General features: G+C 40.3%; 1 protein-coding gene across 1 annotated transcript in view; it reads right to left on the minus strand.

The window, feature by feature from the left end:
• LOC124794644 (autophagy-related protein 2 homolog A) overlaps positions 1-25,728 on the minus strand; it is a 496,478-nt gene that overhangs the window by 137,731 nt on the left and 333,019 nt on the right. The window contains exon 29 of the mRNA XM_047258162.1: positions 18,814-18,981. Within this exon, the coding sequence (XP_047114118.1) occupies positions 18,814-18,981 (168 nt within the window). The remainder of the gene's footprint in view (positions 1-18,813; positions 18,982-25,728) is intronic.

Genomic DNA, 25,728 nt, shown 5'->3' on the forward strand with positions numbered 1-25,728 from the left:
GTCAAGTGGCATAAAATTGTACTCGACCAAGCCAAATGGTGTGATCACTGCTTGTTTTATGTCAGCAAGATGCGATGGGAAATTCCAAAAGTATCTTGGCACACACTATCACACTGAACATTTTGGCTTTGCTAATGGTGATGTTAAAATCAGTTACATTAGGTGCAGGGTAGTGGTGTGGAATTGTGTAGGTTCTGAGCACTCTATAGTTCCTCATACTTTCTTATGAATCATGTGGACTGGGAAGCCCACTAACTTTTCAACCTGGTCACAATGCCTGCTTTCAGAAATTGATCAAATGCTGTTTGCACCACAAGTAGCTCCTCTGGAGGCAGAGGGACTGACCTCATGTCATGCAGATGTGGTTTTGAGCATTGTGTGGGCATTTCCTGGTGGCATGGAAGGGCTTGGTGAGTGCTGGGAAGCACTGAAGTAGTTACGAAAAAGTGGCTCTTCAGATAACGCTATGATATTGCCTACAATATATGAATCATTACAACTTATGCGGTTCTTCTTGTGTGAAGCACATGTGTGTTCCCCTGGTTGTTGCAGGTATAGAATCATATCGATGTACTTTGTGAATGGTGCGCTAGAGATGTCAAGACGTCTCCATGTGGAGAGCCACGGGTACATTGCACAGCAATTACCAACTGCCTGTTGACCAGGTCTGGCAAAAGTTGACAGTTACATAAAATGTCCATTCCAATTATGGGAACAGGCACGTCTGCACTCACAAAAGTCTGCGTTGGGTGGAAGTTTGAACCCAGGTGTATTACTAATTGCTTTTCACTGTAGTTAGCAATTCTGGAGTTGTTGACTGTAGTAGCGCATGTTGTGATGTTGCCACCAGGGTGTCATGGTACTTCTTGGACATGACTGGCTGACTTCTGATAATGTGGCATTTGCACACTCTCATACCACACTAATGTTCAGTTGCCAATATGCCTGATGATTCTGTGGGATGGCATTCTTTCATTTTTCACAAATTAGACTTTGTAGCATTTGTTGGTGTGTAGCCACCTGCACACTGAGTTTTGCCACTTACGCAGCTAGCTGCTCCACAGTGGGTCTAGTGAATGCATGTTGCTGGCATGAAGTGTTCTGGGATCAGTGACATCAGCTTCCACAACTACGCACGTTCTGGAATATCTGTCTTGGCTGTTGTTGATTCTTGCACATCTGGAAACCTCAATTAAGCTGTTTGCAATTATGTCTGTCTTCTTTGCTAAGACTTGCACTGGGAAATCTGTTTTTGCTACAACGATGGCGCAAATGGTGGCTTGAAGTTTGTGATGCCATAATACATGTAAAGACTGTTTAGACAGAAGTTCAAGGCCTGCTAATGAGCATAGAGTTTTGAGCACTTGTGATGGAGTCTTGTCGCCCACATTTTCGTCAGTGGACATTTTTTGTAATCGCAGCTCTAGGGACAGCGTGTAGCACAGCATGAGAATTTCCTTTAGCATAGCATAATTTTGCTGTGGCAAGGTTTCTTCTATTTCCTCTACCTTCTAAATCCAGATGTGAAATCACAATATTAAATCTATCAGTGTTATCAGACACCCAACACTGTTAAAATATGCTTTCAGCTTGCATGAACCAGAGCTGAGGTCGCATTAACCAGAACACAAGAAGCTTAACACTTCCTTGTCATGCATATCTACTCCCATCTTGTGTACTTTCATCTATCATACTGTTTTATGACTAATTAATAGTTGTGGATGGTGATAGTGGGCTGAGCAGTAAGCATTATTCCATCCCAGTTCTAGTTTCTGGTGATTGTGTCGACAAATCCATTATTCCCAATGGTATTTTCACACTGTTATTCCCTGCTTTCCTTTTTTCAGTTTGTAACTATGGGAACCTGTCTTTTATGTCTCATAACATAAAATAATTGTTCAGTTATTTCATTAATAGCTTTTATCACACTTGCATAGGATAAAACAGAAAATGAGAGTAAACAACTATCAACAACTGTCTAATGACTGAATCATGAAGGGATTACTAGAAAAAAGGAATCTTAGTACAAATTTTGACAAGTAGAGCTTTGGTAACCTAGATAGAGACTACAGTGCTTGACGCTTTCTCCAGACCAATATCAGGTCATAAGTATTGAGAAACCACCGATTTGAACCTGGCTCATTGCAACTGCAGGTAAAAATGTGATGCGGTCACATACCATCTATAAGCAAACAGAGGTCACCAGTTGACAAACAAGACAGAGTTTAACATTTTAATAGTTCCTCCTAGCCGAGGAGCCTCAGGTGTCCATCAGCCAATGACAAAAAATTATGTGAGTGAAAGAATCTATTCAGTTAAGCTTGTACACTAAGAAGGACTTGCATTCTTGCTTGTACGTACCTCTGTACTGTGGGTGGTTAATCTATCATGGCTTACTTTTACCTATGGCTGACTGTCACTTAAAGTGTGACATGTAAGAAACCTGAGGGTTCGATTTGAGCAATAAGAGACTGGCTCCTTTTCATGATTTGAGTCAAAGTGATAGGCGAAGTGGGCTATTTGTTCCAGTTGTTCCAGTAATTTGAGTACCTAGTAAGCCTCACCTATGTTCTACGCTCACTGAAATTATGACCGAGTGTCTGTGCTCCTTGACATGTTCACGTAAAATCAGGAAGAAGCAATAAAATCAGACCAAGGTACCAACCAAGAAGCTCGTTTATTCATTTCTACTCCCATAGCCTGATACCTGTGTCTTTCTGTACTGTCTCTTCCCACAGAGACCTGATAAACCTCAGTTATACCCAGTTGCTGAGTTGTTCCCTTGCACGAAGCTGCTTGCATGCCAGAGAGTTGATGGACCTGAAAAATCCCACATCACTTCCTATTCAATTGGGGAATTCACATAAGTATGTTGCGGTCCCTGTCAGGTTATGACATAGAGACTGGTGTGAGATGTGGGGTCCAGGCTTCAATTCCTGGCTGAGTATCTTGTCTACAAAGTAAGGTGTCTGAGAACAAAAGATACGATTTTCTCTTCGGAAAACAAATCAGTTTGAGCTTTTGGCATAGATCGGGTCCCTTATAATAGGCAGTGCAGCACTTTTAATGTACAGCATGAACTGGCAAGAAGGAAGGAAGAACAAGAGGTCTTCAATCTGTCAGCTATTCTGTGCCACAGAATTATGAGACTGCTGCTGACAGCCCGTTGCCAGTAAACACTGAAAATGCTGTTGCAAGCAGTTACACCAGCTGAGGTTGGGCTGACAACACCTGAATCAGCAATGCAGTCATTCCATAATGTTTGCCTTTACAAGATGCTGACACAGAGCCCTTTGCCTGATCGACAATGACAGTGAGCATAACACACTGTGGCATGGAAACAAGGTCAGAAATGAAGATTAAAACCTTTGTGAGCAAGAGGAGAGGATTTAACATTAGGCACAAGTGGTGGATTTAGCATTAAGAAATATTCGATGACTTTGGTCGCATGAGAGACTACTGTTCAAGATGTAAGAAAGGAGGTCATCATGCAAGGTACTGTGCTATGGAAAGACACGTCAGAAAAATAGATGCCACACAGCCAAATCATCCGTCAACACCAAACCACCAAGGAGGACAAATGAGGCATCACGCACAGATCATCACAGGGTCATAGGAAGCATACGATCGGCTCGGAGCCACAAGTGAAAAACACAAGTACATGCAGGGGGTGATAAGGTGAGATCTATAATATGTTATATTTGCAGAGAACCAGGAGACACAATCCAACAGTGTAATGTCAAGAATAGGCCACCAAATACAAAAATTCGAAAACTGGGAAACGAAGAGACGGCATGAGTATGCATTGGCTGTGTGCGAGTGGACATGGAAATCTCAAGTTTTATAGTAGATAGTGCCATTCAGGTTAGCATCATAAAGGAGTCAGCAATGGATAGTACGATGGGCACTGACATCGATGAGAGACTAAAACTATGAGGGATCAATGAAGAAGAAATAGAAACACGTGCAGCCGCAATGTTAACATTGAGAACAGATGCTGATGCGTCTGTGGAGCACAAGTTCCATGTAGTAGGGAACGAGTTAGATATCCCATATGAAGGAATTTTAGGCAGAGACTTCTGCAAGAAGCAATAAGTCCTCATAGATTATGCAATGAAGATGTTATGAGTGAATGGCCAACCATTACAGTTATGAATGGAACACGAGCATAACTATTGAATCTTGTGGACTGGGAGACAGCAACAAAGAAATGAACACCATCCCATGAACTTGATGACAGGCAGCCTAGAGGAATGGATAGCAAGAATGGTGGCATCAACAGGGACACAGGTAGAGCCAAAGACAGAACAGAGATATGAGAGAGACGTCCAGAAAGAGAACCAGGACACATCAGAAGCACAGAGGCACCGTAGCTAAAGGAAACATGAGAAAAAGTTGAGCAGCAGATGGAAAAGAAAGAGCCCAAGTGATGTTATATGAACAGGCACACAAGAGGGTAAGATTGCAGTGTCAGTGACTGTGTGAAGAGACACATGCTTTGTAAGTATTCTGAATACTACAGAAGAAGAAGTTATATTGAAGTGTCTTGAGGCAAAGATAGACACAGTACCTGCCATTAAAAATGGTGAGAAGAGCCACAAACATAGTACAACAGTCCCTGTGGACCAGGAGACTATGTCACGGATTAGCAGGTTAAAAGAAGTGATTCACGTAGGTCATTTTAAACGAAGATGAAAGCAGTTTGATTTTTGAGCTATGTATTGTATACCATGATGTATTTTACTTCCCTGGAGACAGATTAATGTACAAAAAGATGGTGAAGCATGAGATTAGGTTGAAACAGAGGTACACGGTAAAGTCATAAATATCCGGCTGTATCGGCTACTAGAGGCGCAAAAGGAGCCCCTCTCAAATGAGATTGATATAATGTTAAGGGAAGATATCATTATGGCAAGCATGAGTGGGTTTAATTTCCCATTACTATTAATTTTGAAGAAGCTGAATGCTTCAGGGAAGCGAAAGTGGAAGGTAGTCACAGACTAACAAAGGTTGAATGACAAATACATTAACACTGTATTTCAACTACCTGGATCGATGAGCTCTAGATAGCTTAGGGAAGGCCAAATACTTCACCAAATTGGACTATACAAAGGGTTATCATCAGATACTGTTGAAGGAAGATGAAAGGGGAAAACAGCCTTCTCCATTCCAGAAGAGATTGCCAATGGGAATAATAGATAGTGGAGCCATTTTTCAGAGGCTGCTGAACACAGTACTACCTGGACGGCAAGGACACACAATGTTTGTATATTTAGATGATGTGGTCATGTTTGGATCTACATTGCAAGGGCATAATGCCAGACTTGGAGAAGAGTTTGAAAGGTACTGATTGCACACCTTAAAACTGTAGGTTGAGAAGTGTGAATTCCTCTAGGAAGAAGTAGCTTACTCAGGACACATACTTATGACAGAAGGATTAAAGTAGACCATCAGAAAGTGCATACAATAATGGAATAACTGAGATCCAGTACTATTAAGTAATTAAAAAGTTTCCTAGGGATCATATCATTCTACAGATGCTTCATGAAGGACTTCAGCTGGATAGCCAAAACCACTACATTAATTGTTGAAGAAGGGAGATAACTATGAGTGGTCAACACAGCAGGAACCAGATTTCCGGGAATCAAAAGAGAAAATAATAAGCCTGCTGATCTTACAGTATCCTAATTTCACGAAGCAATTCATAATCACCAAGGACAACTGTTGTTGTTGTTGTTGTTGTTGTTGTTGTGGTCTTCAGTCCTGAGACTGGTTTGATGCAGCTCTCCATGCTACTCTATCCTGTGCAAGCTTCTTCATCTCCCAGTACCTACTGCAACCTACATCCTTCAGAATCTCCTTAGTGTATTCATCTCTTGGTCTCCCCCTACAATTTTTACCCTCCACGCTGCCCTTCAATACTAAATTGGTGATCCCTTGATGCCTCAGAACATGTCCTACCAACCGATCCCTTCTTCTGGTCAAGTTGTGCCACAAACTTCTCTTCTCCCCAATCCTATTCAATACTTCCTCATTAGTTATGTGATCTACCCATCTAATCTTCAGCATTCTTCTGTAGCACCACATTTCGAAAGCTTCTATTCTCTTCTTGTCTAAACTATTTATCGTTCATGTTTCACTTCCATACATGGCTACACTCCATACAAATACTTTCAGAAAAGACTTCCTGACACTTAAATCTATACTCGATGTTAACAAATTTCTCTTCTTCAGAAACGCTTTCCTTGCCATTGCCAGTCTACATTTTATATCCTCTCTACTTCAACCATCATCAGTTATTTTGCTCCCCAAGTAGCAAAACTCCTTTACTATTTTAAGTGTCTCATTTCCTAATCTAATTCCCACAGCATCACCCGACTTAATTCGACTACATTCCATTATCCTCGTTTTGCTTTTGTTGATGTTCATCTTATATACTCCTCTCAAGACACTGTCCATTCCATTCAACTGCTCTTCCAAGTCCTTTTCTGTCTCTGACAGAATTACAATGTCATTGGCGAACCTCAAAGTTTTTATTTCTTCTCCATGGATTTTAATACCTATTCCAAATTTTTCTTTTGTTTCCTTTACTGCTTGCTCAATATACAGATTGAATAACATCGGGGAGAGGCTACAACCCTGTCTTACTCCCTTCCCAACCACTGCTTCCCTTTCATACCCCTCGACTCTTATAACTGTCATCTGGTTTCTGTACTAATTGTAAATAGCCTTTCGCTCCCTGTATTTTACCCCTGCCATCTTTAGAATTTGAAAGGAAGTATTCCAGTCAACATTGTCAAAAGCTTTCTCTAAGTCTGCAAATGCTAGAAACGTAGGTTTGCCTTTCCTTAATCTTTCTTCTAAGATAAGTCATACGGTCAGTATTGCCTCACGTGTTCCAGTATTTCTACGGAATCCAAACTGATCTTCCCCGAGGTCGGCTTCTACTAGTTTTTCCATTCGTCTATAAAGAATTCTTGCTAGTATTTTGCAGCTGTGGCTTATTAAACTGATAGTTTGGTAATTTTCACATCTGTCAACACCTGCTTTCTTTGGGATTGGAATTATTATATTCTTCTTGAAGTCTGAGGGTATTTCGACTGTTTCATACATCTTGCCCACCAGATGGTAGAGTTTTGTCAGGACTGGCTCTCCCAAGGCCATCAGTAGTTCCAATGGAATGTTGTCTACTACGGGGGCCTTGTTTCGACTCGGGTCTTTCAGTGCTCTGTCAAACTCTTCACGCAGTATCGTATCTCCCATTTCATCTTCATCTACATCCTCTTCCATTTCCATAATATTGTCCTCAAGTACATCGCCCTTGTATAGACCCTCTATATACTCCTTCCATCTTTCTGCTTTCCCTTCTTTGCTTAGAACTGGGTTTCCATCTGAGCTCTTGATGTTCATACAAGTGGTTCTCCTCTCTCCAAAGGCCTCTTTAATTTTCCTGTAGGCAGTATCTATCTTACCCCTAGTGAGATAAGCCTCTACATCCTTACATTTGTCCTCTAGCCATCCCTGCTTAGCCATTTTGCACTTCCTATCAATCTCATTTTTGAGACGTTTGTATTCCTTTTTGCCAGCTTCATTTATTGCATTTTTATATTTTCTCCTTTCATCAATTAAATTCAATATTTCTTCTGTTTCCCAAGGATTTCTACTAGCCCTCATCTTATTACCTACTTGATCCTCTGCTGCCTTCACTACTTCATCCCTCAAAGCTACCCATTCTTCTTCTACTGTATTTCTTTCCCCCATTCCTGTCAATTGTTCCCTTATGCTCTCCCTGAAACTCTGTACAACCTCTGGTTCTTTCAGTTTATCCAGGTCCCATCTCCTTAAATTCCCACCTTTTTGCAGTTTCTTCAGTTTTAATCTACAGGTCATAACCAATAGATTGTGGTCAGAGTCCACATCTGCCCCTGGAAATGTCTTACAATTTAAAACCTGGTTCCTAAATCTCTGTCTTACCATTATATAATCTATCTGATACCTTTTAGTCTCTCCAGGCTTCTTCCATGTATACAACCTTCTTTCATGATTCTTAAACCAAGTGTTAGCTATGATTAAGTTGTGCTCTGTGCAAAATTCTATTAGGCAGCTTCCTCTTTCATTTCTTAGCCCCAATCCATATCCACCTACTACGTTTCCTTCTCTCCCTTTTCCTACACTCGAATTCCAGTCACCCATGACTATTAAATTTTCATCTCCCTTCACTATCTGAATAATTTCTTTTATTTCATCATACATTTCTTCAATTTCTTCGTCATCTGGAGAGCTAGTTGGCATATAAACTTGTACTACTGTAGTAGGTGTGGGCTTCGTATCTATCTTGGCCACAATAATGCATTCACTATGCTGTTTGTAGTAGCTTACCCACATTCCTATTTTCCTATTCATTATTAAACCTACTCCTGCATTACCCCTATTTGATTTTGTGTTTATAACCCTGTAGTCACCTGACCAGAAGTCTTGTTCCTCCTGCCACCGAACTTCACTAATTCCCACTATATCTAACTTTAACCTATCCATTTCCCTTTTTAAATTTTCTAATCTACCTGCCCGATTAAGGGATCTGACATTACACGCTCAGATCCGTAGAACACCAGTTTTCTTTCTCCTGATAACGACGTCCTCTTGAGTAGTCCCCACCTGGAGATCCGAATGGGGGACTATTTTACCTCCGGAATATTTTACCCAAGAGAACGCCATCATCATTTAATCATACAGTAAAGCTGCATGCCCTCGGGAAAAATTATGGCCGTAGTTTGCCCTTGCTTTCAGCCGTTCGCAGTACCAGCACAGCAATGCCGGTTTGGTTATTGTTACAAGGCCAGATCAGTCAATCATCCAGACTGTTGCCCTTGCAACTACTGAAAAGGCTGCTGTCCCTCTTCAGGAACCACACGTTTGTCTGGCCTCTCAACAGATACCCCTCCGTTGTGGTTGTACCTACGGTACGGCTATCTGTATCGCTGAGGCACGCAAGCCTCCCCACCAACGGCAAGGTCCATGGTTCATGGGGGGAACAGGAACAACTAGGAAAGGATTTACCAGTGACGTTCTCATCCAAACCACTGACCTGTGCCAACAGAGGATATAGTACAACTGAGTAAGAACTTCTATCCATAGTGTGGGCAATACGCCATTACTGACCTTATGTGTACACAAGAAAATTTATCGTGCACACTGTTCACAAACCATTCCGGTGGTGCGTAAAAGTGATCCTTCATCAGGATTAACAAAATTCAGAATCAAACTTTCACAATACGACTTCAAGATTGCATACAAAAAGGGATCGCAAAACACAGTAGCAGATGGATTGTCACACATACCAAAAGATCCTGCGGCAGTGTTGAACAGGCTGATGGGGAAGAGCAAGACGATTAGTGACCAGTGATAAGGGAGGAAGAAAAATGAGCTGTTATGAAGCAGTTTCTTGATTCATCTATACGGGGACACCAAGGAAACAGCCGCACATATGACTGCATTAAACTGTACAGATCATGGAGGGATATGAAGAAAGACATAGAAGAGTACATTCGACGTTGCAAGAGTTGTCAGCAGATCAAAGTTACACAAAATACAGTGAAGATGCCCTTAACGTAGACCGAAATACTTACCCAGGTATTCGTTTCTTGTGAACGATGTGGTTGGACCACTTCAAATAACAGAGAAAAGGAACAGATACGTAGTAACATTCCTGGATGCCCTCACAAAATTTCTTGTAGCATAACCTATAGCCCAACAGGACGCCAATATGATAATATGAGTCATAGTGGACAGAATAACCTGCAACTAAGCAATACCACCAGTACTACTGAGTGACCAAGGACCCAATTCCCTGAGTGACATTCTAAAAAGAGTATGTCATTTACTGAAGATTGAGAAGATTCAGTCTTGTGCATACCACCTACAGACAAAAGGTGATCGCGAAAGAACACATAGAAAATTAACAGAATACCTACTGTCATTATGTGGGAATGAAGCAGGAAAATTGGGATGAATGGATACAGCTTACCACCTTTGTGTTTACACAAAGGTGGTAAGATGTATCCATTCATCCCAACATTCCTAGACTGGGTTCAACCCACTCAAACTGTTTTTGGTAGAGTATTCAACATTCCTGAGGTCCTACAATGGGATCCTGCCAAAAAGCAATACAGTCGTGACAACTATGTAACAGAATTAAAGAAAGGGATGTGTCAGATGCGTCAGATGGCAAGAAGTTTTAATAAGGAGTGTAAGGAAAGGAACCAGGAATATTACGCTAATATGCAAAATCCCAAGGAATTTAAAGCTGGAGACAAAGTATTATTACATGATGAAAGCATTAGAAGAGAGAGGTCAAAGAAGTTAACAAGTCGATGGAGAAGGATGTGTGGACAAAATGTAGTACTACAGTTAATGAATAAGAAACTCATAACTGTAAATCCAAACAGACTAACAGAGTTCTTCTAACTTTAGACATATGGGGCAGTGATGAAATCGTGTAGGGTGTTCTAAAATAGAAGGAGAGAATGGGTAAAAACTCTCATCATTGACATGCAAGTTCCCGAAGCGGTGTCAACTAAGACGACTTGTAATACGGCGGCCGAACCCCGAAGGGGATATCCTGGCCAATAAATGCCGTAGGATCATATATAAAAGCTGATGAAGAAAGATCTTGCATTCCCAGGGTATCGGTGATACAGACACTAAGATTGGTCCTTGGAGACATGCTGACCCCCAGTCACTTTGCCTCTATTAGCCTAACCTTGGTAGCAGTAGTGAAAGGAGGGACAAAACAGAGAAGGAAGGGTGACATAAGCAACTTCAAGTTGGATTGTAAATATCAAGAGGGTAAAGATAATCCCTTTCACTTCACAGATGCTGCTTGGAGCCCTTCTGATAGGTGGGTGGACAATGGATACCTCAATCCAGTACAAGGTGGATGCTTACCAGATTTAGGAGTTCTGTACGTCCCCAGGAGTCTACTATGATGTGGAAGGGCAGGTATAGATCACCAGCATCACATGGAAAATTGTGACCTACATAAATTTATGGAGGCTGGAGGAAAAAACTGATTAGACAATACACATGGCACAAGCCACGACAGAGCATCAAGACAAATGGACCTAGACAGCAGGGCTAGGCACTACATAAGGGCACTCTACAGAGAATGTGGTAGAATGGCAGAAAGACAGAGTACAAGAATCACAGGTTTTGATTAAGCAGCTGGCACATCATGAACGTCAATCTAGGCAAGGGTACACTAACTTTGTGGGAGATGTGAGCAAACTTTTATTTGGTACCTTAAACGAGTGATACAACGAGTACATTAAAACCAGAATAAAACAAGTGGAAAAGGAACAGAAGCAACTATTGCACTTAAGTCAGGAGAAAGTGACATTAGTAAAACCAGCAATAGCCAACTTCAGCAGCACGGAAGAAGATCGGCAGAAGAACTCCAATATCCTGTGAGCCAATATAGAGAAAATCTAGAAAAAAGTCTCCAAATTCTGGAATGAAACAAACCAGAGGATGCAGCACCTTACCTTAGAGACAGTATCCAATGTGCAGATGGCACAGTTGGTCACAATGTTTCAAGAGTTAAGGGGAGAATGTGAATGGCTGTAGGCAACCATCAGGAATGTACTGATAGGGCTACTAACCCCACACATTGTTAATCTCATGCATGTAATAGATCACCCTTGAATAATCAGGGACAACACTAGTGACAAGAAGTTTCCCCCAGACCTCAAAGAGGAGAATGGGTATGAATTCCTGCAAATAATAGAAACTGATGTAATCTTAACCAATGCACACCACTTCTTTTCTTATCTCATCTGGTAAGTCTCCCCTGACCCACAGTTCTGGGTGACTTTCCCAAAATCTACCCCTTTTCCTAGACCTCTCCAGTCCTTTTCCTTCAACCATATTCTTTCCCCTTCAACCCTTCGGCCTGAAGAAGGAGCCACTGGCTTCAAAAGTTTTCCTAATTATGACCTCCTTTTACGTGTGTGTTCTGCTACCACTTGGTAAGTATATGTTTTATCTATCCAGTGATATTATTTTGAAAAATGTCATTGTTTTCATTGTTATACTAGCATATGTATTGAAATTTCCCTTACTGGAGAACCAGGTTTTTAATTTATACAGGGTACTACACTTCCCATAAGAGGTAAGGAATGGTATGTATATCCAGCTCCTGATGTTGACTATTAGCTAACAGATGACTTGAAGCAGCTATACGCCAGGATAAGTTAGTCTGCACAGAAGTGGCACAAACCCAGAAGATACGCAAAAACACATTCACAATCAAAATGACAAGGGACAGCAACCCTTGTGTATTAGGTTTGTTGAAACAACCAAAGAAGATTCCAAATAACTGTATCAAGAAACCTGTATCGATAACAAGCAGCATTTGGACCCCAGTAGGAGTGAATGAATGTATCCATGTAACCCCAGAGAGGAAAGACCAATGAACCAATAAATGTAATTGTGAAGGGAACAGGAAAACTGACATTCCTAACAAAGTGTTCAGGATACGATGATCAGACTATACTACATATACAGCAGATGATACAGACTGAACAAGTACTCTGGAAATACTACCCAATATTAAGATGACCATGAAAGATTTCCCATCTGGAATCAGAAGACAAAACGACAGTGAGGAAGACGATGAATGGCAGTTCCCCATATCTACCAAACGTATGTCATTTGCAGGGTTCGAGCAGGCTCATGGGGAGAGGAGTTTACTAGTTATTTGGAGCTCCAGTGTTAGGCATGTCATGGAGTCCCTCAGGCAGATAGCATTTAGGGTCAGAAAGAAAGCCAATGTGCACTCCTGCCGGGGGGGAGGGGCCCTCATCTGAGATGTTGCCTTTGGCTATCGAGCAGGCAGGGTGCAGTCGTCTACATGTTGTGCCTCATGTAGTCACCAATGATGGCTGTCGCATGGATTCTGTGATGATCTTCATTTTGTACAGGCGGCTGGAGGAGGTAGTGAAGACTGCTGGCCTCATATACAGAGTGCAAGTAGAGCTCACAATTTGCACCGTCATTCCTAGAGTTGATCAAGGTCCTTTGGTTTGTAGCCGAGTGGAGGGTCTCAACCAAAGGCTTCATTGACTCTGTGAGACGGTCTTGGCTGAAGATTTCTAGATCTGCATCATTGTGTGGGGATTTGTAGGACTTCCCTTCATAGGTCAGGCGTGCACTTCACAAAAGAAGCAGCTACTCAGTAGCAGAGTACTTGTGGAGTGCACATGAGGGTTTTTTAAGCTACGCAGTAATTTGGAATAAAGTTCCTGAATTTACAGCACTCCAGGAAAGTTATTGCACTCAAATTATTCTATGGACTGAGAACTGGCTGAAACTCAAAGTGGAAAGCTCTGAGATATTTAGCGAGTCCTGGAATGTATATCAGAAAGACAGATTAGAGGCCATAGGATGGGGAGTGTTAATAGCAGTTGACAAAAATATTGTCTGTATTGAGGTCTAAGTCGAGTGTGACAGTGAAGTCATATGGTTGCATATAACGGGTGCAGGTGAAACCAAGTTAATTGTTGGATGTTTTTATTGCCCACTCAATTCTGCTGTGACAGTTCTAGAGTCATTCAAAGAAAGTTTATGATCAATACCGTGGAAATACCCAGATCATGCAATACTGGTTGGAGGCGAGTTTAACCTGCCACGTATAGACTGGGATGTCTATGGATTCACTGCTGGGGATACAGACAGACAGTCATGTGAAATATTTTTGAATACATTTTCTGAAAATTGTCCTGAGCAGCTAGCTCAGCAGTCAACATGCAATGGAAGTATCTTAGACCTTGTAGTACAAATAGGCCAGATCTTATTGACAATGTCAGTATAGAAACAGGGATTAGTAATCATGATGTCATTACACAAATATGATAACAGATGTTCATAAATCAGTCAAAGAGGCTAGGACAGTGTTTCTGCTAGATAGATCAAATAAGCAGTTATTAATATCTCACTTAGTGAACTGGCATCACTTAGTTCCAGTAGCATAGATGCAGAGGAATTGTGGACAAAGTTTAAGCAGATTGTAAATCGTAGTCTGGAGAGTGATGTGCCTAGTAAGTGGATAAAGGATGGAATAGGTACACCATGGTTTAGTAACAAAATTCAGCGGATGCTGAGAAAACAGAGGCTGTTGCACCCTCGGTTCAAAAGGGAATGCATAAATGACAACAAGCGAAGGTTAGTGGAGATTCTTGAGTCTGTGAAAAGATCTACGTGCAGAGCATACCTTAGCAAACGGTTGGCTTCTATTCAGTCCCTTGTTGACCAGTCAGTAAGCTGTCCTTGACAGTGAGTGTTCATCAACCACAAGGGTATCATCAGGAGTGCTCCAGGAAAGTGTGATAGAACTGCTGTTGTTCTCCACATACAGAGTTATTCTAAATGATGGACCCATTTTCAAAAATTCTTATGTTTTCAAGTACAACTCCAAAATGAACAAGCTTTATACCAATGAAAAGAGGAAGTTTCAAAGTTTTGGCGGGTAGCGGCCGGTGGGCGGTGATGGTTTCAGAAGTGGCAGTAGGGCCATCATTCCGTTTCACTGTCAGTTGTGAATGAGATGGCAACTGTGGAGCACAAGGTTTTCTGTGTTCTTGAGTTTGCAAAAAGTGAGTCACAAATTGCAGTGCAGCAGATATTTTGTACCAAATTTGTTATTCAACCTCCACCCTATGTGAAGGAAACTGTTTACGGCCCGCCTCTACCAACCACACTGAATGATCTGTGGAACTGGATAACTGCTGCCGTGGACTCAGTAACAGCAGATACGCTTTCGCATGTGTGAGACAAGTTTGGTTACCGCATCAGTATTTGGTGTGCAGCCAACAGTGGCCACATTGAACATTTATAACATTTGTCACATTTTTAATTATTAAATAATTATTAAAAACTAATTAATTACAAATTATTAAATTGATATGAAACATTACAAAAAAAGCTTTGAAACTTCCTCTTTTTATTAGTACAAAACTTATTCAATTTGGATTTGTACTTGAATAAATATGAAGTTTTGAAAATGGGTTCATCATCTAGAATAACCCTGTACATAAACGAACTGGCTGACAGGGTGAGCAGCAATCTGTGGTTTTTTTGCTGGTGATGCCATGGTGTATGGTAAGGTGTCGAAGTTGAGTGACTGTAGGAGGATAAAAGACAAAATTTCCAGTTGGTGTGATTGGCAGCTAGCCTTAAATTTGAAAAAAATGTAAGTTAATTCAGATGTGTAGGAAGACCAGACCTATGATGTTTGGATACAGTATTAATAGCGCCCTGCTTAACACAATCAAGTCATTTAAATATCTGGGCATAATGTTGCAAAGTGATATGAGGTGGAAAAAGCATGTGAGAACTGTGGTAGGGAAGGCGAATGTTTGATTTCGATTTATTGGTAGAATTTTAAGAAAGAATGGTTCACCTGTAAAGGAGACTGCCTATAGGATGCTGGTGCAACCTATTCTTGAGTGCTGCTCAATGTTTGGAATCCATACCAGGTCGGATTGAAGGAGAGACTGAAGCAATTCAGAGGCGGGCTGCTAAATTTGTTATCAGTAGGTGTTATAGAGATGCTTCAGGAACTCAAATGGAAATCCCTGGAGGGAAGGCTACATTCTTTTCGAGAAACACTATTGAGAAAATTTAGAGAACTGGCATTTGAAGCTGACTGCTGAACAATTCTACTGCCAGCAACATACATCGCGTGTAAGGACCATGAAGATAAGATACGACAAATTAGGGCTCTTACAGAGGCATACAAACAGTCATTTTTCCCTTGATCTGTTTGTGAGTGGAACAGGAAAGGAAATAAGAAGTAGTGGTACAGGGTACCCACCACCATGCACCGTATGGTGGCTTGTTGAGTATCTATGTAGACGTAGACCTAAAAGTAGTCAGGCAGCATATGGACGAATTAGAAAATAAGTTCTCATTTATGCATCAGCAACAACTGCCACTCTCATAGATCTGTTCAAATCTAGATTTTCACAAAGCTGATAATTTAGCAAAAGTGTGAAGTTAAAGTATGGCTGTGGAATGTCTTGTGTGTACTGAGGGAAGTGATGAGACCAAGATTATTTCTCTGATGGTCCATAATGGAGGATTCACAGATAGATAATACATAACAATATTATGAAAAGGATAGTTGTTACTCACCATATAGCGGAGATGTTGAATCGCAGACAGGTACACCAATTATGCTGTTGTAAAGTGAGTTTTTGGCCAACAAGGCCTTTGACTAACACAAACAAAACAAAACAAAACAAAACAAAACAAAAACACACACACACCTGACCACAGTCTCTGGAAGCTGGAGCCAGTGCTTTCCAACGGTCTTTTTTCTTGTGACTATCTGCAGCTCAGCACCTCTGCTATAAGGTGAGTAGCAACTATCCTCCTCATAACATTATTACATTCCATCCTGGATTTTCCATTGTTTGATAGATAATACATAAATATTTGTATTTTCCTTGGCACCAATTTCATATAACTGCAATGTGGTCTCTCTTATAATTTTTGTAATGAGATTACTGTTATCTCACATTATATATAAGAAAGTGGTAAGAAGAAACAAAAGAAATACTGGGAGAAAGGAATTCTGGATACATGACGGGAATATTTTGAGCAGTTGCTCAATGCTGAAGATCCTGAAAAGTTTTCCCAGAAGGAATAATTGCAGAAGGTGTAGAGGAAGAAGAAATTGAAGTAACTCAAAAGGATAGAGCAATTAAGAAACTGAAGGTGGATATGTTAAAGGCAGGAGGTGAAACACTTCAGAAAGAGATGCATAACCTCATAAGTGAAGTACGGAGAAAGGAGGACACCCCAAAAGAGCGGAAGTTGGCTACCATTATCCCACTGCACAAAAAGAACAAGGAAAGGAACTGAAGTAAATATAGAGGTATTTCTCTACCAAGTGTACCATATAAAATGTTATCATTAATAATTCTTGAAATGCTGAAGCCTTTTGTTGAAGACATTGTTGTAGAGGACCTGGCAGGTTTTAAGGCAGGAAGGTAACCATGTATCGAATTTTCACTATGAGGTAAATCTGGGAGAAGTGCTGGGAATTCAACCATCTGTTCCTGGTAAACATTTGTAGGTTTCTCAAAGGCATATGATAGTATACACAGGATAAGCATGTACAGCATCCTATGGGTGCTTGGCATATCAAGGAATGTAATTAATTTGGTGAAGGTGTAAACAGAAGAGACAAAAGGCAATGTGAAATACCAGGGGGAGCTATCCAAGGAATTCAGCGTCAGAACAGGTGTGAGACAAGGTGATGCCATTTCACCATTACTTTTTAATTTGGTCCTGGAGCCAATAATTCAGGAAATGAAAAGGGAAGGTAAAGGGGTGAAACTAAATTGAAGAAAACAGATATTTGGATATGGAGTCACAGGAAAAGGTGGCAGAAACTGTAGAGGACTTAATGAGAATGTCAGTAAGTTGTACTGAGGATAATATGGGAGGAAACTGAAATGATAGAAGTATCCATGGAAGCCCCTAATAATGTCCCTTTAAAGGTTGGAATAAAGAATATAACCAGAGTGGAAATTTTAAATACCTTGCCACCTGGTTCAACAGTCATAGTAACCTGAAACAAGAAATTAATCATCTATCAATCAGTCTAAAACTTATTTCAGTCTGAAGCAGATAATGTCATCAAGAAATCTGTCAGTCAAGATCAGACTTAAAGCCAATAATGCAGTGATAGTACCAGCATTGTTATATGGGACTGAAATGTTAAGCACCACAAAAACGGATGCAGAGAACCTGGTCTCTGAATGGAAAATCTCAAGAAAAACCTTTGGGCCAACCTGTGAAGAGAACACAAGGAGATATAGAGTGAACTGGGAACTGTATGGCCTAATGAAACAATTGAATGTTGTGCAGAAAATGAAGGCATGAAGAATAAGTCTGGCAGGGCACATTGCCAGGAGAGCAGAACGTGCCAGGCTAAAGCTGTGCTTATGGAAAAGTCTGATTGTACTCATCCAATTGGAGGATCAAGGGAGCAATGGGAGGATGAACTGCAGAAGGACTTTCAGCAGTTGGGCATCCATGAAACTGGATCCAAAATGCACAAGATTGTCACATATGGAGGAACACTGAGGTCGGCACAAGGTCTTCAAGGTCTGTGATCACTGATAATGTATGTACCTATGTATGTATACATAAAACTGATGAAATCTGTTGGGGCAGGAAAATACTGCTGCATAACTTTTGATTTTTCATTTAGTAATTTTTTATTTGCTTGCAATATCAGTTTCTTTGTGGTGCATAGTCTCTACTTCACAAGCAGTAGCTGGCATGATCCCTTTCGCAGTATCTTTCACTGACTAGGCACACTGCCTTAGGGAAACACAGTGATGACCTCGTAAGTTTTTCATTTTATATGTTTCGGCCTCAGGTTACACAAGTAGTGTCACTATCAGTTTCGACTTTTTACCAAGTTGTCATAATCACACTGTAAGTGCCTCTCTTGGCTCCTTCATTTGACTTGTTACTACACACTATGTTACATTCATCTGAGGATAACTTGATAAAATGTCAAAGTCAGTAATAATACCAGTTGTGTGACACGAGACTGAAAAAATTAAATAATTCTAAATTAACAAAAAATTACAAGTTGTCTCGCCTTGCTTTTACATGAACACTTTTCACTTCCTTTCACAGATAAGTTGGTACATTTAATCCACTCTCATTAATGAATATATTTGGGAACCTAAGGGAAAGGTAATTATGATCGTGCATTAAATTTATAACTTTGCTTACCATGTTTGCATGTGATTGCTTTGGCCTTGTTTCACTAGAATATTGATAGAGAAACTTGTTTATTTGTGAAGAAGCAAGACGGTCTCTTAATTCCAGTTCATTAATTAAAAGAACCTGGCGGGATGCTTCTGTGGTTGTATCAGGATACACTTCATGTTGAAAACGGACCTAAACAAAAAAACTAATGATAACAAAATTCAATACAGAACACAATAATAAAAAAACAAACATTAAAATATATTATTTGGTGCAAATTCGTCAGCACCATCTGATATTAATCTGTAGAGATAATTCTACTTGCAATGGGATCCACAGCCATAGTAAACTTACTGCAAGAAATTAATCGCATATAATGGCTGGTTTTTTATATCCATTTCATATACTATGGCATTTCAGCTGTGTAGTCATTTTCAAACAAAATATATTTTGGGTTACAGTCATATAATTTCAAGTGTTACGGCATAAAGTCAGCACTGTAAGGCCAGTCGGAAATGACAGAGAAGAGACGGCTGTGAGAAGAGGTCACCCAATCGCACGCTGACCCACTTCCCTCCAGGATGACAATGGGACAGCAGCGGCCCCTAGGTGAAGAGGAAACAAGCGCCGCACCCGAATGGTGGCAGACACTTCGTTAGCCGATGCATTGTAGCCTCTATCATTAGAAATATCTACAGAGCACAGATTTGTGTGTGTATATTCTGAAGAAGGCTGATCATTTTGTACGTCGCCCTTTGCTTGTGACACGGCTATCAAAATTAAGTATTTGTAATTGTGTTGTTTATAATAAAACTCATTAATATGAGTTGGTTGGTTGTTTGTCTAGCAAACTAAGTATGCAGGATTCCTAGACACAACATCATGTGTGGTACTTGGTCAGCTGGGCTTGAGAGCTGTAGCCATGACATCCATTTCAGTACAAACAGAAGAACACAGTGCAGACTCGTGTGAGTTCAGTACTCTCTCAGACAAGTAAATGTCTTAGCTGTGTACTACTGTTTTTACTTAAACAGATATCATGGCTACAGCTCTCAAGCCTTGCCACCCACACTGCACATGAAATTTATGACTGTAACCCAAAACGTGTCTTTAATGTGTTAAACATATTGCTTGAAAATAGCTGCACAGATAAAACACTGTAATATATGAATTAAAAATAAAGTGGATATAAAAATAGTCAATGCAAGAAACTAATTTCTTTTAAGATATAAAGGTAATGTTCATGGTAAGTATAACTACTGTCTTTAATTTATTGTTACACAGATATAAACACTAATTTGAAGAACGAACAATAGGAAATTGTGATATTTACAAGTAATGTAAAAAAATGACACATAACTACATGTGCAAAACACTTTACATTAAATAATAGTCCAAACAAAATACAAATTCAGGGTGTATCAAAAAGAATCATCTGATTTGGCATGTCTATACTTCTGAAACTAATGAACATATACAATGAATTTTGTTTTTTGACGAACGGGAAATTCAAAAAGTCCCCCCCCCCCCCCCCCCCAGGTGTTCAACATGTCCCCCTGGAGATACGCGGCATATGTCAATGTGGTATTCAAATTTTTCCCACACTGCAGCGATCATGTCTTGAGTTACAGCTTCCACAGCTGTTGTTATGCGATTTCTCAGTTCATTCATTGTTGTTGGTAATGGAGGCACATAAACAGAGTTTTTTATTAACCCCCATAAGAAATAATCACATACAGTCAGGTCCGGTGACCTTGGAGGCCAGTAATGTAAGGCTGAATCATTTGGTCCAGTGCGAATGATCCATTGTTCGATAATCCTTTGATTTAAAAATTCCTGCACTTCCAGATGCCAGTGTGACAGTGTCCCATCCTGTTGGCAAATGAAGTGATTCTAAACAGTTACAACTGTGGGAAAAGAAAGTTCTGATGCATATCGAGATATGTGCTTCCTGTTTCCCATGAAACTGCACAGAACACATTAAATTCTGAAGAGTCCCACTCTTATTGTACAGGTTCATGTGCTTGTTCTGTACCCCACATTCTCATATTATGGCGGTTCACGTTTCCATTTACATGGAATGTTGCCTCATCACTGAACACTAAGCGTGGAAGAAAACTGTAATCTTCCATCTTGCCAAGAAATAAATTACAGAACTCTACATGCTGTTGTTTGTTGCCTTCAAGACGAGCCTGCAACCCGCACTGTGTGAAATGTAAATAGCAAAATGCTTTCTGTTGTCTGCAACACCATTTTTACCAGAACTGAAGTGGGCGCACACTGCTGAATTCTGTATGGTTTCATGTGTAAACGTCAACGCAACACATGCCAGACAGACATCGGGGGCATGTTGAGCTGCATGGCAGATGGATTTCTGCAGCCTCCTTGTGAAACTATGGTGGATACATTCAACGTCTGAGTTATACACTTGTAGTCGGCCCGGCGATTTGCCTTTACACAAACAATCTGTTTCTCGGAATTGTTCATGCTATTGTCTAAGGCCCTATACTGTAGGAGGATCCACACCATACCTCGTATGAAAGTCAAACTAAATAGTTATTAGCGACCCGCACTTCGCAAAATGTGAAACACAAGATGTTTTCTGTTGTCCTCAACACCATTTTTACTAGAACTGAAGTGGGTGCACACTGCTGCTACCTAGCAGGAACCATGTAAATCTCAAGAGTTTGCTCTTTCCAACAATACATTATTCACGCATTATCTCAAATAACGTATTAGTTTTGATTTTTTTTAAATCAGATGATTCTTTTTGATTTACCCTGTCCAATGAAACTCGTAAGCTACTCAAAAAGTCACAAGAAAGAACAATGCAAAACATATCTGGTGACAAAGGAAAACAAATGCAACCATCACATTCTTCTCCAATTGTTTGGAAGAAAGCCACACAAGTAACAAATTTAAAAAAAATAAAAGGATGGTTTATGTCCAGGAATAATAATTTGAGGTGGCAATAAGCTGATGCATACCCATTATATACGAAAGAGTGCCCTCTATAAAACAGTACAAGGTCAATAGGTAAACTCACACTGCAAAGAACACACTTTTGTTTTTCTGTTGATTTTTTCCTGAATGTAATAACAACATCTTTAAATGACATCATGTATGCTTTTAGCTGTAACTGCTCTGCTGTGATAAATGTGATCACAATGTCATTTAAAGAATTTTTAGAAGCTGCGGGCATGTATCAGATGAAGTTAACAATAAAAAAATCTACTCACCAAGTGACTGACGGCAGAACAAACATTTAAAATAAGGTTATAATTAGGCAAGCTTTCGGAGCCAGTGACTCCTTCTTCAGGTAGAAGGGTTGAAGGGGAAGGAAGATGGGTGAAGGAAAAGGACTGGAGAGGTCTAGGGAAAGGGGTAAAATTTGGGAAAGTCACCCAGAACTGCGAGTCAGGGGAGACTTACTGCACAGGATGAGAAGGAAAGACTGATTGTTGAGGACTGCATCAGACGAGATTTGAAAACCTGATAGCTTAAAGGTGTAACACTGTGTAACATGCAAGACAGAGATTACTGTTTGAACATGATGCATGAGTTAATAAAAGTGAAAAGCTAAGTGCATTGTACGTAACGGAGGTACGAGAGGGGCGGTTAAAATAGATGAGTAAGACAATGAAAGATGTAGAAAACTAAAATGGAGCGAAGAAAAGAGTAGTTACTATGAAGAAGTTCTGAAATGGAAGAAATTAACGTGAATGAAGACTAGGTGGGTGGCAAGAACCAAGGACATGTGGTGCACTAGTTGCCACCAGCGGAGTTATGAGAAACTGGTATCTGGGGGAAGACTCCAGATGGCGTGTGTGGTGAAACAGGCATTGAGGTCATGTTTTTATGTTGCAGAGCATGCTCTGCACCAGGATATTGCATGTTGCCAGTATACACCCTCTGCCTATTCCCATTCCTCCTAATTGATAATTTGGTGGTAGTCACACCAATGTAAAGAGCCGAACAGTGTTTACATTACAGCTGGTATATGACATGTTGTTTTACGGCTGGCTTGCTCCTTGATAGTATATATTTTGCCAGCTGCAGGGCTGCTATAGATGGTGGTAGGAGGGTAAATAGGGATAGTCAGAAGGGTAGGAGCCATAGGACAGGGACGTGGGTGCAGAAGGAGCATAGGGTCTGACAAGAATATTATGGAGACTGGGAGGGGAACAAAAAGCTGTTCTAGGTTTGGTGGGCAAAATTTAAAACAGAGTGGTTCTCATTTCAAGGCACAATTTCAGGAAGTCATGGCTCAGTCAAAGTAGCTGTTTAATTCATTCCAGGTCAGGATAATACTGAGTCACCAGAGGTGTGCTCTGAATTTATTTTTTGGAGGGATCAGCAGTACCAGGATTGATCAGTTAGGATGAATGGGCATAGTTAAAGGGTGTATACTGGCAATACACATTATCCTGTTGCACTGCAACATGACAATCATGACCTCAGGGCCTGTTTCACTAGACGCACCATCTGGGTACTTCCCCATACACCTGTTTCTCAGAACTACACAGGTAGCAACTAGTGCTACAACATGTCCTTGGTTCTCGCCACCCACCTGACCTTAATTTATGCTAATTTCTTTTGTCTCAGCATTTCTTCATGGTAACGACTCTTATCTTCACTACATTTTAGTTTTTTACATCTTTCATTTTCTCACTCATTTATCTTATCCCTCCCACCTCTGCTACGTGCAATGCACTTAGCTTTCCACTCTTATTAACTCACGCACGACGTTTAAGCAGTAATTTGTGTCTTGCATCCTACACTGCCTTCCACCTTTAAGCTCTCACGTTTTCAAATCTCATACGATGCAGACCCCAACAGCCAGTCTTTCCTTCTCATCCTGTGCGGTAAGTCTCCCCTGACCCACAGTTCTGGATGACCTTCCCGAAATCTACTCCTTTTGTTAGACCTCTCCAGTCCTTTTCCTTCAGCCCTCTTCCTTCCCCTTCAACCCTTCTGCCTGAAGAAGGAGCCACTGGCTCCAAAAGCTTGTCTAATTGCAGCTGTCTTTTATGTGTGGACTTTTGTGTGTGGACTTTTTTTATCTCTCCCATTAAATTATTTTGTCGAAAATTCGAAGTTACTAATAAGTATTTGAAAGTGTATATTTTGTCTGGAAAATCGAATAAGTGCAATACCTCTGTAAACCCTTTTGGGGTTCAAATAACTCACTGTCAAGATTGGTGCAACACTGCCTGGACTTGACAGTGGCCAAGCATGTGTGATCTGGGCACTTATGAAGAGAGAGAGAGAGAGAGAGAGAGAGAGAGAGAGAGAGAGAGAGAGAGAGAGAGAGTGTACTTCTTGAAGAATTTTGTCCAACAGCTGAATAATATTCAACAGTCTACTTTTAAATGTACTTCTGTGATCCTAACATCTCTTCTATGTGCTAAGTAATAATCTATCCTAATTCATACTAATTAAAGGTGGTAAGACATACTAAAAATACAGGTAGTCTTATAAGGCACATTCTCCATCATAGTGAGAGAACTTTATTACAATTTATGGAACATGAAAAAGCCAATTAATTAACAGCAAATATTCTGTTTCGGGAACTGCGGAAGAAAATGTACAAGATGTGATCAAAAAGTAATGGGAATTTTTTAATTTTGCAGGCTTTATAAGTCCAATTTTCATTTTTTTCCTATCTTGTTGGTACAAATGTTCCTGGTGTATGTTTGCATTTTTCAGCAGTTTTGAATATTTAGTTTATTGTTGACAGTAAAAAATGTTGTACATGTTTTCAAATGCTTGACAAATTCAACTTTTGAAGGGATGGCTCAAAGAATTTGCATTAAATTTTGCTTGAAAAACGGAATAAATGTAGTACAGTATTCAAAATGTTGACTGTGGCTTTTGGTAAGTCTACTATTAGTACAACAACAGTTTATGAGTGGTATAAACATTTAAAATTGGGTTGAGAAGACATTGAAGACCATGACCACCCTGGATGCCCTAGCACATCAATTACTGATGCAAATGTGGAAGAAGTAAAGAAAATGGTTCTGGAAAACCACTGAATCACAATCAGAGAGGTTTTTGATGATGCTGGCAGATCCTTCGGCTCATTCCAAGCAATTTTTTCAGTTGTTTTGGGCATGAAGAAACTAGCAGAAAAGTTTGTTATGAAATTGTTGAATTTCAATCACAAATTATGTCATGTAGACATCGTGAATGAAGCCAACAATGATCCAGAACTTCTAAAGAAGGTTATGACAGGTGACGAAACATGGGTATGCAGGTATCACATCAAAATACAGTCTCAACTGTCCCAACAGAAAATGCCTGAAGAGCCGAGAGAGAGAGAGAGAGAGAGAGAGAGAGAGAGAGAGAGAGAGAGAGAGATTGATAGCATAGACAGACAGATAGATATATAGAGAGAGTGGGAGGGGGGGAGGCAGAAGGGCAAGTTTGATCACACATCAATGACTGTTTGTGACTTCTTGGCAAAAAACGAAATCATTATGTTCCCTCAGCCATCATATTCGCCGGACATGGCCACCTGTCACTCCTTTCTATTCTCAAGGCTGAAGAGAACCGTAACAGGATGTCATTTTGCCACCACTGATAAAACAAAAACAGTAGCTCAACATCATATTGAAAAGAAAGTTCCACAAGTGCTTCCAAAATCGCACAAAGCACTGAGGGGGACTACTTTGAAGGGGACAGAGTTGATAGTGATGAACTGAGCAAATGCAAATGTGTGAATCTATTCTAAATTTTGGTGATGTCAAATGTCATCACTTCCTATTTTCACTCTTATTTTCTGCTTGATAATGACTGCATGGGTAATGGCAGTAAATATGTAATGTATACAGTCCCCTTTCTTAAATGCACACTGTTTTCAACAAAACAGCATGACAATTATCGTTAATTTTAATGTTAATCACCATGGTGCCCCTGAAGCTGGACTTGACTGTA

The sequence above is a fragment of the Schistocerca piceifrons genome, chromosome 4 (assembly GCF_021461385.2).
Source record: "Schistocerca piceifrons isolate TAMUIC-IGC-003096 chromosome 4, iqSchPice1.1, whole genome shotgun sequence".
Classification (NCBI taxonomy): Eukaryota; Metazoa; Arthropoda; class Insecta; order Orthoptera; family Acrididae; genus Schistocerca; species Schistocerca piceifrons.